Source organism: Phaeodactylum tricornutum, genomic scaffold, assembly GCF_000150955.2.
Source record: "Phaeodactylum tricornutum CCAP 1055/1 PHATR_bd_10x23 genomic scaffold, whole genome shotgun sequence".
Taxonomy (NCBI): Eukaryota; Bacillariophyta; class Bacillariophyceae; order Surirellales; family Neidiaceae; genus Phaeodactylum; species Phaeodactylum tricornutum.
The window spans coordinates 55,495-67,350 of record NW_002238014.1 but is presented as its reverse complement, the minus strand read 5'-3'; the positions used below and the strand labels follow the sequence as shown (position 1 = coordinate 67,350).

General features: G+C 50.2%; 4 protein-coding genes across 4 annotated transcripts; 3 read left to right on the top strand and 1 right to left on the bottom strand.

The window, feature by feature from the left end:
- Positions 1-60: 60 nt before the first annotated feature.
- PHATRDRAFT_bd1581 (predicted protein) lies at positions 61-1,273 on the top strand (the record flags this gene model as incomplete). Its single annotated transcript, XM_002176152.1, has 2 exons — positions 61-147; positions 192-1,273. 2 exons carry the CDS (start codon positions 61-63, stop codon positions 1,110-1,112), a joined length of 1,008 nt encoding a protein of 335 aa, XP_002176188.1. The 3' UTR covers positions 1,113-1,273.
- A 323-nt stretch (positions 1,274-1,596) lies between these two features.
- PHATRDRAFT_bd1180 (predicted protein) lies at positions 1,597-2,655 on the bottom strand (the record flags this gene model as incomplete). The annotated part of the gene is made up of 1 exon (XM_002176141.1): positions 1,597-2,655. One exon carries the CDS (start codon positions 2,653-2,655, stop codon positions 1,597-1,599), a length of 1,059 nt encoding a protein of 352 aa, XP_002176177.1.
- Positions 2,656-3,299: 644 nt separating this feature from the next.
- PHATRDRAFT_bd1580 (predicted protein) lies at positions 3,300-5,766 on the top strand (the record flags this gene model as incomplete). The annotated part of the gene is made up of 4 exons (XM_002176151.1): positions 3,300-3,470; positions 3,615-3,659; positions 3,936-4,051; positions 4,402-5,766. The coding sequence occupies 4 exons, from the start codon at positions 3,300-3,302 to the stop codon at positions 5,606-5,608; spliced, it is 1,539 nt and encodes a 512-aa protein (XP_002176187.1). The 3' UTR covers positions 5,609-5,766.
- A 2,929-nt stretch (positions 5,767-8,695) lies between these two features.
- Positions 8,696-11,639, top strand: PHATRDRAFT_bd1579 (predicted protein; the record flags this gene model as incomplete). The annotated part of the gene is made up of 2 exons (XM_002176150.1): positions 8,696-10,498; positions 10,589-11,639. The coding sequence occupies exons 1-2, from the start codon at positions 9,003-9,005 to the stop codon at positions 11,637-11,639; spliced, it is 2,547 nt and encodes an 848-aa protein (XP_002176186.1). The 5' UTR covers positions 8,696-9,002.
- Between the last annotated feature and the right edge of the window lie 217 nt (positions 11,640-11,856).

Sequence of the window (11,856 nt, the reverse complement as noted above, 5' to 3'; positions counted from 1 at the left end):
TGGTACCGCCACCGCCACCCTCGCATTTGCAGTTCCTCGAACAAGGCAGTGTATGGGAAGATGCCCCCTCGGTACAGGCGTCACAACACCACCGATCCACACGCAAATACCGGCGTCGGACGGTACACGGGTCGACTTGGAAACACGGTTCTCCTTCGTTGCAGGATCCCGCGATCGTCACGTTGGTCAAGAAGGCACCGCACGATTCAATCACCGCTCCTACCAATAGTAACAACGCGTGGGAAGACTTGGTGCAAACCGTTCTTCCTTCCAGTAGTAGTAGCAGCAGCCGCACCGAATCTACCGTCACATCCATCGACAGTGACCCCGCCTATCAACGCCGTAAGGCCGACTGGGCGAGCAAGTACGCGTCCGTGGAAGCCCTGCGGGCAACTTTTGGAGTCAACCGCAACGGTTTCTGGGGAGATTTAGACGCCGACCGGACGCGCCGTTTGTACAAAACGCTCCTGCCCAAGGCACTCTTGGAACTGCACGCCATGGGCGTGCAGGCCCAGGATTTAGCCCCTCTCGCCTACCGTGCCCGCGTCGCCGCCAAACTGTACGCCCGCGAACGATCCTACGTTACCCTCCGCATAGGAAGTCACATGCTCGACGGAATACGAACCTGGCAACGCTACGGACAATTCGACGTTACCGGTATGAGCTACACGCAGGTATGGGAAAAGTACGCCAAGGCCATTCTCGAAGATGCCGACGAAGATGACGAATCCCACGCCGCCCTCCGCGAAGAAGACGTTACCGCACAAATATGTCTCAAGATTTTGGAATCGTCGTGTCGGAGCAACACCATGATTGATCGATTGTGCCTTGCCAGTGGCAGTCACAACAGCCACCACGAGGATCACGATACGACCTGCTTAGTGCCGCCACACCATTGCGACGATCTCAACATTCTCACGCAGGATTTGGAACGCGACGTTTGGAGTATTTTGGACGAGGCCCAGACCCGTGCACATGATCCTCGACCACACTCACCGACCGAGCACCAACCGTCGTACAATGTACAGCGCTGGCGTACGCTGCGTACGCTGGCCCGGGTCAAGCGACGTTTGGAACGCTTACAGCACCATCCTCACCCGGATTCCCAATAACCACCACCGCTGGACTCCGCATTCGTGCGGTCTCGGCATGTCACTACTACTGAATAAAACAAAACATGTGCACACACAAGGTAGCCGCTGCCAATCCACCTGGTTGGTTGTTTTCTCTCACAATAAACAACCGCAACCTAGTAAAATACTGTTTCAACAAGAAGAAGAAAAGATATTATTCACTTTGCTGTAGGACTCTGATGTTGCTATCACGTCTTGTAGCTGGATTAGTCGAGATTGGGTAAGATTTGAAAATTCCACGTACAGTGAACAGGTCTGCTAGATACCGCATGGTACTGATAGCACTCACGACGACGTACAGAGCAATTTGCAATTCCGTTATCTTATGCGCGGTTGCGGACAATCTCCCCATTCACCCTCTGCTATGTTGCTATTGTGTACAGGTACACTAGCATCAACTGTAAGCCACAGGCTTGTCAAGTTGGCTTGCAAGACAAGACAAGTTGTTGCTTATTTTTAGGGATTATGTTTGGTACACTGCTTTTGGAACAGTACGGTTGTGGGAAGCCCAAAAGCTGTGCCTGCGCTCTTCAAGCAGCGTAAGTTCCTCGGGAGTTTTCAGGGAAGGTAACGTGACAAAGTGTAAGTTAAGCTTCCCTGTCTTTTTGGACCTACTGTTCGAATATAGCCCTTTGCAAGGATCCAACATTTTGACATATTTTGCCTCATCTGACGTGAACCAACATTTGAGCAGCAAGTTTAGAAGAGATTGATCCCGGCGATGCTCCACAAAAGATGGTGCATTTGGGATCAGAGATTCCGTGTCAGATATTGCACTGTAGTCTTCGGTGGCTCGCTGCCACTCTTTAACAAACTGTATGACACGCGGAGTAGGGCGGAAAATGTGGAGATTGGCTCGCCATTGACCAGAGTCCTGGAGCGCCTTTGTCGGTTTTCCACAGTATGCTTCAAATACGTCCTGTTTTGTATAATCCTTCTCATTAAACTTCATTTGTGTTAGAGCCCAGTCAATATTTGGATTTTGAATCATGTATTCGATAAAAACTGCTAAGCCTGGCCACCAATTGGTCTGGTCGTAGTCAGCATAAACCAGCACATCATCTGGTGACAGCTGCTTCAAGACATCCAAGATCACAGCCGGCTTCCAAAACCACCAGCCTCCACCCGTAGAAGATTCATGTGTCGGATCTTTCAGGAATTGCAAATGTTCCTGGTACGGTTCATAGTTCAGCCAATGGTCGGGAACTTTGAAGTGAGAGATGGCATCAGAGGTATTCCGTAGCCAGGGAAACTTCTGGATCACTTCCCTTTGTCTGTCTTCAACATCCTTTTGAAACTTGTTGTTGTATCCCATTTTTCCAGTTAGATGGATAACGCGCTGATTGGGTTTGAGAGGTATGTGTCGGTATGGATCCTTGCTATCGCAGTAGGACTTGTCGGAAGTATTTGAAGCAAAGTCACGCAGCACTGAATCAGCACGTGTTGGGTGATGTCGAGGCTTACGCGTTGGCTGTATGGTTCGAGCTTGCAATGGCTGACAAGATTGCAGAACGTCAATCATGTCGACATTTTTACAGTAAGTCATTGCAAAATTCCTACTAACAGTAAGCAGAAAAATGAAGCAAACTCCAGCAAGCAGGACTACAATGCGAACTTTCTTCTTTCCAATGGTCTTTTCTGGAGCCATGTTGTCGAAATGAGTGCGTAGATTCCTTATCAATAGCCTTGGAAGTGTATACCTGGTAGACCGGGATAAGAAAGGGAGCCCCTCACTGACTCAACCAAATTGAATGTGATGAGGTGGATCGGGCGAAACGGCACGGTGCAAACAGTCGGACTACAAGCTCCTGGTATGATCTCGACGTGATCAGTCGTGCTGCTAGTCACGGAAGCAGTAGTCCGAACACCACTGTCAACCACTTTTACAATCACCCCAAGCGAGCAACTTTGCCCCCTCTTGAGGGGGTAAGGACATCCCAAGAACCAAAGGTTACCAAGGACGACGAATTATGAGTCCGCACTACTTTCCTCTGTTAACCCACATACTTAAAATGAATATACACTGATTTGGATGCTAATAGATCCATAATACTGGAACAGCTATGTGGGGGCACGATCCGACGTTTGCCCCCTCATCCCCGCTCCGACATATGAAACACAATTGCGCTTTTTTATATATATTGTTTGAGTCCCGGATACACCGAAATGTATCTCGCGTCGCCCAGAATTTGGTTCCTCGCTCATTTTTGGACTTTCGCTGCCACCATGAATGTGAACCTATCCGTTGTACCCAACAGCCTTCCTATTCTGCAGGATGAAGGAGAAAACCAAAACTTCCACTGCCCAAACTCTGCTGCACTCAAGAAAAGGTTGACTGTGAGTAGAAACAGAGTATTATTGATGATATGCATTTAATTTGATTTTTGTATTGAAATAGGTTCATTTGTTTTTACACTGACAATTACTAGCAAATTTCTGGGGTACCAAAGCATTTTGCCCCCTCATGATGGGGCAAAATAGAGTCCCGTTTGTGACTCAATTGGGAATCTGTTGACTGCGCTTGCTGTAAGTTTCCTTCATCGTGACGAGAAAATTCCATCGTTATATACCGTCAAATCTTATGCAAAATGATACCACTGAATATTGTGTTGTAAACGCATGAGCGTTTATTTTGGTATTTGAAGTGGCCGGCTTGTTATTCAAAACAGAAGCGCAAGCCGGTTTGATGATCATATATTTAGGAAAAACCAAAATTTGCTTTCAAAGGATGCCAAAATTCATACTGTGACGGGTTGGCTGGGGGTCTAAATATGTTTTTGTTTATAACACTATGGTAATCAGAAACAACCAAAACAACATCTTTCTGAGTGTGACGTAGGCCAGTCGTGTCCCGAGATCTCAGTCGGAATATCTGGGGCTTTTCAGCCATCCCCTCCTCCCCCCTCAGGAGGGGGAATGTTCTCTTGGGTTCTGTTCACTTATTTTAAAATGAGGAAATTCACTAATCCGATGGTCTTAAAGAGGCCGCAAATCACTAATCGGGCCAGATTCTAGATTTCCTAAGTAACAAAGCTGGGTCGCGAATGCTTTCCTATGTATATCGAGTAGTCTTGATCACATCGGATATATTTGTTGATATTCTCCATTCTTTTTCTTGAGCCGTATCGGAATCAAATAAAGGTGTTAGAAATTTTTGATACATTTTCTGTCACGTTCTGATATTGTCACAACGATGAAAAAAAACGAGCACAACCATTGACGGACAATCGACCCACGGACCCTACGAACCGTCTTCTTGTTACCACAGTCGGCGGAGAACTCGCCAGGCATCTTCAACCTTCACAAAATCATTTACAAGCACTTGCGGCAATTCGTTGGGCTCGGCCTTGCAAGCGTCTTGTTTGGTACCGCCACCGCCACCCTCGCATTTGCAGTTCCTCGAACAAGGCAGTGTATGGGAAGATGCCCCCTCGGTACAGGCGTTACAACACCACCGATCCACACGCAAATACCGGCGTCGGACGGTACACGGGTCGACTTGGAAACACGGTTCTCCTTCGTTGCAGGATCCCGCGATCGTCACGTTGGCCAAGAAGGCACCGCACGATTCAATCACCGCTCCTACCAATAGTAACAACGCGTGGGAAGACTTGGTGCAAACCGTTCTTCCTTCCAGTAGTAGTAGCAGCAGCCGCACCGAATCTACCGTCGCATCCATCGACAGTGACCCCGCCTATCAACGCCGCAAGGCCGACTGGGCGAGCAAGTACGCGTCCGTGGAAGCCCTGCGGGCAACTTTTGGAGTCAACCGCAACGGTTTCTGGGGAGATTTAGACGCCGACCGGACGCGCCGTTTGTACAAAACGCTCCTGCCCAAGGCGCTCTTGGAACTGCACGCCATGGGCGTGCAGGCCCAGGATTTAGCCCCTCTCGCCTACCGTGCCCGCGTCGCCGCCAAACTGTACGCCCGCGAACGATCCTACGTTACCCTCCGCATAGGAAGTCACATGCTCGACGGAATACGAACCTGGCAACGCTACGGACAATTCGACGTTACCGGTATGAGCTACACGCAGGTATGGGAAAAGTACGCCAAGGCCATTCTCGAAGATGCCGACGAAGATGACGAATCCCACGCCGCCCTCCGCGAAGAAGACGTTACCGCACAAATATGTCTCAAGATTTTGGAATCGTCGTGTCGGAGCAACACCATGATTGATCGATTGTGCCTTGCCAGTGGCAGTCACAACAGCCACCACGAGGATCACGATACGACCTGCTTAACGCCGCCACACCATTGCGACGATCTCAACATTCTCACGCAGGATTTGGAACGCGAAGTGTGGAGTATTTTGGACGAGGCCCAGACCCGTCCCCACAATCCTCGACCACACTCACCGACCGAGCACCAATCGTCGTACAATGTACAGCGCTGGCGTACGCTGCGTACGCTGGCCCGGGTCAAGCGACGTTTGGAACGCTTACAGCACCATCCTCACCCGGATTCCCAATAACCACCACCGCTGGACTCCGCATTCGTGCGGTCTCGGCATGTCACTACTACTGAATAAAACAAAACATGTGCACACACAAGGTAGCCGCTGCCAATCCACCTGGTTGGTTGTTTTCTCTCACAATAAACAACCGCAACCTAGTAAAATACTGTTTCAACAAGAAGAAGAAAAGATATTATTCACTTTGCGGTAGGACTCTGATGTTGCTATCACGTCTTGTAGCTGGAATAGTCGAGATTGGGTAAGATTTGAAAATTCCATGTACGGTGAACAGGTCTGCTGATGTCTTCCCCAAACAACATTGCCTTGTTTGTGGCGCAAGTGGACTTGTGCAAAGCTGGAGCAACAACCTCAATACACATAGCACCTCACGGACTTTCTATCAAGTTTGTCCTTGGACTCAACAATTGTCATGTTGGCTTGTGCTACTGGGCCCAACCAATCAAAGTTGGGACTTTATATTTTCCACTCAACGTCAGTTAGACGTTCGTCTGTTTGTTCCTTTATCAGTCCGAAGTACGGACACATGACTGACGGTCATTTCAGGACAAGTTTCTACCAACCCTATAAAATCTTCATCTGAGTCCGCCATGGCGGGTTGTGTGATTTTGGCATTCTTGCTTAAAAAACACTCGTGATTGGTATCACGAGTTGTAGCTATGATAACTCATGTTCTAGTGGGGAGCCGGAAATCCGAGCAAATATCTACGATCAACTTTGACTCGATTCCTTTCTACTAAAGTACAGGTATTATAGTAGCATAGAGCTTGGCGGAAAAGTTACGGTCATTGTTTCCTTTTTTGGTGCCCACTACTGTTAGCAGCAAGCTCGAAATGATACGCGTTTTGACCCGGTGTCGAGGCTGATTGCCTTTTTGGATCCTAAGTACATTAATGTTGTAAGCAGACTCAGAAAGGGGAAATCTCATCTGCAATACTAACAAGGGTAACAACAGTAGAGTGAACTGCATAGTGATACTACACGGTTGTCGTCAACAAGCAAAGTCGCGAACAAAAACATAGCACAAGCGGTTGGCGATCTATTGATTACGTTCAATTTCTATGAAAAGAGCCAGAACGAACCCGGTAAATCCTACCAGGACAGCTATCAAGCCAACTGCTTACTGTCCTCCCTGTTGACGCTGCTTCATGTATTCCTCGAACGAAGGTCCCTCCTCGATGTTCTTGCGGGGGTCTTCGTTCTTCTGGGGAGTCACGTTACGGGTGTAGTCTTCACCTCCCATGGACCAGCCGAGTTCGGCGGCCTTGCCCCAGTCCGCCTTTTGGTTGAACAGAGCAGAGCTGGTGAAGGCGGTCTTCGCCGGAGCAAAGGCGGAGGCACTAGCCACAAGGGCGGCGATGACGGCAAGTTTGGTCTGTGTATGTGGGAAGATAAAACAATCGAGATACGTGAGAATTCTGGTGTCACAATAAAAGATATTGTGGATCCAACATCCATAAAATTACCGCCGCTCCGGCGATCTCGACCGCGCCTTTTCCACCATCGAATCAATATTACCGTAGATGACTCCCGAGACAAGGAAACAGGCAACAAGGTCGTACTTACGGGAGCCATTTTGGATTGTGCGTTATAAACTTGGGCAAATCAAGATTTGTGCGATTGCGGATCGAACAGTTCGACGGCGTTGGGTCCAAAACGTCCCCGCTGCTGCTGCGGACCGTCCAAAGGGAGAGGACTCGCGATGCCTTCAAGTACGTGTCCGTCTGCCCGCATACCGTCAGGATGAGACTTCCTTAAGTATATAGACCAACGTAGCTTCCAATTGGGCGTGCGTGTTTGTCTGGCAACCGCTCATGAGAGCTCTAAGTGAACGGAATGAAAATGTCGTAGGGAAATGCGAATTTGGGTGACGTTTTGACGCGGCGGCGTCAGTCCCTCGCTCGACAACGTAGAAAACAACAGTAGCCTTCCTACGGGAGTGTAGAACAGAAGTGCGTACGTCAGTGGTTTGGGAGAAGGGGAGGGCAACTTTGGAAAGCTTTTTTTTGCCGAGTCTCATAAACTGGATCTCCCTGGTTTTGGACGAATCGATCGTGACAATGGCTCCGGTAAGTAGTGAAACGAGGTATTCTAAGATATGCTGGTTGGACTGAGACTTCCTAGACTGCAAATGGGAGGAAAATCAGAAGCGTTACGGTTGTGAAGTCTAAGTCTAGGAGGAGTTAGCGTCACATTCTCGTTGTGAAGTTTTACATGTACGGGAGTCTGATTGCCCCTGATTCACAAACGATACCCGTGTGCAAACGAACCATACTGGCTCACTCACGCATACTACTTTTTCTCCATTTTCTTTATCTACTCAGACCAAATTTGCCATCATCGCCGCCCTTGTGGCTAGTGCCTCCGCCTTTGCTCCGGCCAAGACCGCCTTCACCAGCTCTGCTCTGTTCAACCAAAAGGCGGACTGGGGCAAGGCCGCCGAACTCGGCTGGTCCATGGGAGGTGAAGACTACACCCGTAACGTGACTCCCCAGAAGAACGAAGACCCCCGCAAGAACATCGAGGAGGGACCTTCGTTCGAGGAATACATGAAGCAGCGCCAGCAACAACAAGGACAGGGATACTAATCGTTGGGCCGCTGTACGTGCTCACATTGATGCTGGTGGTATCTTTCTTCTCGATCAGTTCGTAGCCAATTATGTCTATACATCGACTCGTTGATATTGTTAGATCTTACATTCTACAATGGCCGTATTCCTTACTGTTAGTCCCACAGCAGTGGAATCGACACGGAGCGATTCTCGTGACGGCAAGCGGTATCTTACATTCCGTAATAAACAGGCGTTTTGGTCGAGAGGGCGAGTCCCGGATGATGTGTTGGCCTCTACGGCGGACCAGGGACAGGCCTGGAAGGATCGACGTCAACCCTAACGCACATGTACACGCACAACCCTCCACCGCCCGGGCCAAACACGAACCGACGTTACCGACCTAGCTAGCGTCCCGAATTTTGGGTTCGTCTTCGGCAGGCTTCCCAAGGACGCCACAAGTCGGACGAACGACGACGACGACAAACAAACACGAAAGGTCTGTGGATCCCTTCCACCCAACAATATTCACGACCCCGACGACCTTCTTCGAACTATTTCGTCGTACACATCCAAACCGAACAGAATTTCTCGCCCGCCAGCACGCGCTTGGTGTGCGTGGATTCGTTCCGACGCGACGAATCTTTGTGGGGGGGACAACGGAACTTGTGCACGCATCCTTTGCACGACATTCCCGTTGGCTAACGACTGTCCAAGACTCGGTTGGGCACATCACAGTCAACTTCGACACGCACCATACCATTCTCGGGTTCGAGCGATCCTAGATTGCACGTGTCGACCAAACGGAAAAGCTGTACGAAGCGAGGAAGTGTAAGATACGGAAAATGGCAGCGGCACAAGAGCACCAACGATCGCTTCACGAGGATGAAGAAGGAACCGACGCTTCGGCGTGGATGTTGAACGATGCTAGTCGTTCACCCGACTGCGTCCTCTTTCAACCAACACCGTTGTTAATTCCCAAACCGCAATCACCGGGCGTTAACGAGAGTAGCGGAACGACTCAATTAACGACTGCTGGTCTAGGAGTGGAAGTCAACGTTGCTGCCGTTGCCGCATCCAACGAAACCTTGTCTCGTACGGTTCCGGTTCGCAACGAAACCCCGGTAGTTGACGAATCAGCATCCAGCCAACCCGAGACAAGACCATTGATATCAATACCGAACCATGATTCCCATTTCGAGGAGACAGAGCAGCAACGAGGAGTACTGAATTTGTTCGACCCCGATCGGGTCACACCCTTGCGTGGACAGCACCAGCATATCGCCGAAGAGCAACTTGGGAGTCAACTGCATCACTCGCGCATGCCCTCCACGATACAAGAAACCGATTACGAAATGGACGACGAAGTTACAAACACGGATACGAATGACAAAGCCCATCCCTTGATCTCGTTGTCCCCACGACGATCATCATACTCGTCATCTGAACTTACCAGTCTGCTTGACCGGCAGGAACACGTTGCCTACGCAGGGGAAACAAGCACAGCAGCATACCGGCAGTCGCCACCGTCCAGTCCTCCCTCTTCCCCCGGATTGAAGCGTTCTTCGTCGAGACGTGATTATTCACACGACGACGATGGCATGTTCGTCCCCGTTTACGCCACAACCAAAGCTTTTGGCCGGATTTCCAAACATGTCTTGTCCGCACAGCACGTCTCACCCTTTGCCGCCGCCACGTGGATTGGTTTTTGGGCCCTCCTCCTCGTTACCTGCGCCAATTACGTACTGACCCCGATGCGGGACGCCATTGCCCTCCAAATTGGAGTCCAGCACATGCCCAAACTCACCTTGGCGAGTACCGTCATGGCCTTTTGCAGTTCCGTCCCCATTGGCTGGCTTTTTGAAGCCCCCGATCCGGGACGGCGACGTGTTTGGAAACGCATGGGACTCACCCGCGGTGAAACGCAAGGATCCAGTTTGGCACTCTTTTACCGATGCTTTGCTATTATTCTGATCTCCTACGCCGCCGGCTTTGCCCTGACGGAATGGTTGCGACAGCACCACGATACACCGTTGCACGACGCCGCCCAATCGGTCCCGTCCTCGATGAAGGAATCGTTCCGAACCTGGTGGCCCGAATTTTTCTTTCTGCAGCGCTCGCTGTGGTTGTACCTGGGGCAAGGCCTTTACATTGCCTTTTTCCTCGTGGTGCATCTCATGAAACTGCATTCGCTGAGTTTGGTTTGGGGTGTCACCACGGAAGCGATGGAGTACGAGGAAGTCGCGCGCAAGAGAAACACCACAATGGAAAGTAGCAAGACCAGAATTCAACGATTGGCTTTGGTGGGATTCGGTGGTACCATGGGTGGTATTCTGGGAAGGTATGCCTGGTTCGAATTTTGTAAAGGTGAATGTTGTACCAAACTCATGTCTAACACGAGCTAATTTTGTGCATCTCTTTCTTGTTCCAGTGCCATGGCATCTTCCATGGCTCGCCTTTTGAAGTTGCCCGGACTTTTGCTACTCGCGGCATTCTTGTTGGAAATTTCGGCCGAGTTGTCCATCGAGCTGGGTCGGATAATGCAAAAACACTGGGAAGAACAGCAATTGTTTCAATCGACTAACGATCTGGCTTCGCTCGATGCGAGTATGAAGCGCTCGTCTTCGTTGGGTTCAATGAAACGTGTCGCCTCGGGCAATTCGTTAAATCGCGTCAAATCGGCATCAGAGTTGTCGAAAGCGAACGGGGGTTCCAGTACAACGTCGGAAACGAAAGAAGAGAAACCGCTGGTGAACGGAGATACTTTTGTACAGAGACTGCTACGCGGCATTACCACGATTTTGCGCTCCCGCTTGCTGATGGCCATATTTACGTACAATGCCTTGTACGCGAGTACCACGGTATTGTTAAGTTTCCAAAGGGCGGCTCTGGTGGCCAATCGGAACGATTCCACCACGACCGAAGCCGACACGGCCTTTTTGGCTAACGTGAACATGGCAAGCTCCGTCGCCATTTTTGCCCTGCAAGCCAGTGGTGTTGGCGCGTACATGGCACAGGCCTGTGGCCCGCGCAAAACCCTAGCATTGATGCCCTTGATTCGTCTGCTGGGCGTCCTGGCACTGGCATGGTGGCACCACACCTCCAACGGTCAACCACCCAACTTGCTGGTCTTCCTCGTCGTTGACGAATGCACGAAAATTATGAATTTGGCCGTGGCCAAGCCAGTGCGCGAATCATTGTGGCATGGTTTGTCCAACGAGGCCCGGTACGAAGCCAAACCGATTGTTGATACGCTGGCGAATCGATGGGGCGGTGGCAGTGCGGCCTTTTTGGTTTCCTTTATCAACAAAATGCTGGATTTGCTCGGGGTCGAGCCAGACGGCGAAGGCGGTTGCATGATTTTTGGCTTTCCGCCCATTCTGTTTCTCTGCATGCTGATCGCTACATGGTGGACGGTTGTGAGTGCCGATCTGGGAACAATTCGACGACGAATTGATGCCGAACTTAAGAAACGGCAGTAGAAAACTTTGGGCCGAACGACACTGGCCGTCGTTGGCATCGTGTGCTCCCCCCGTGAGCATTCTTGCATCCCTTTATTGTTCACACATTCATTTCTATAGAGACTTTCTTCTTGCATAACAATCATATCTGTTTTTTCACATTCATCCTGCTGGATTTGGGCGTGACCGTGGGTGTTTTCCCATGTGTAGTTGATAGGTGTACCTTTTGTTCTATCTT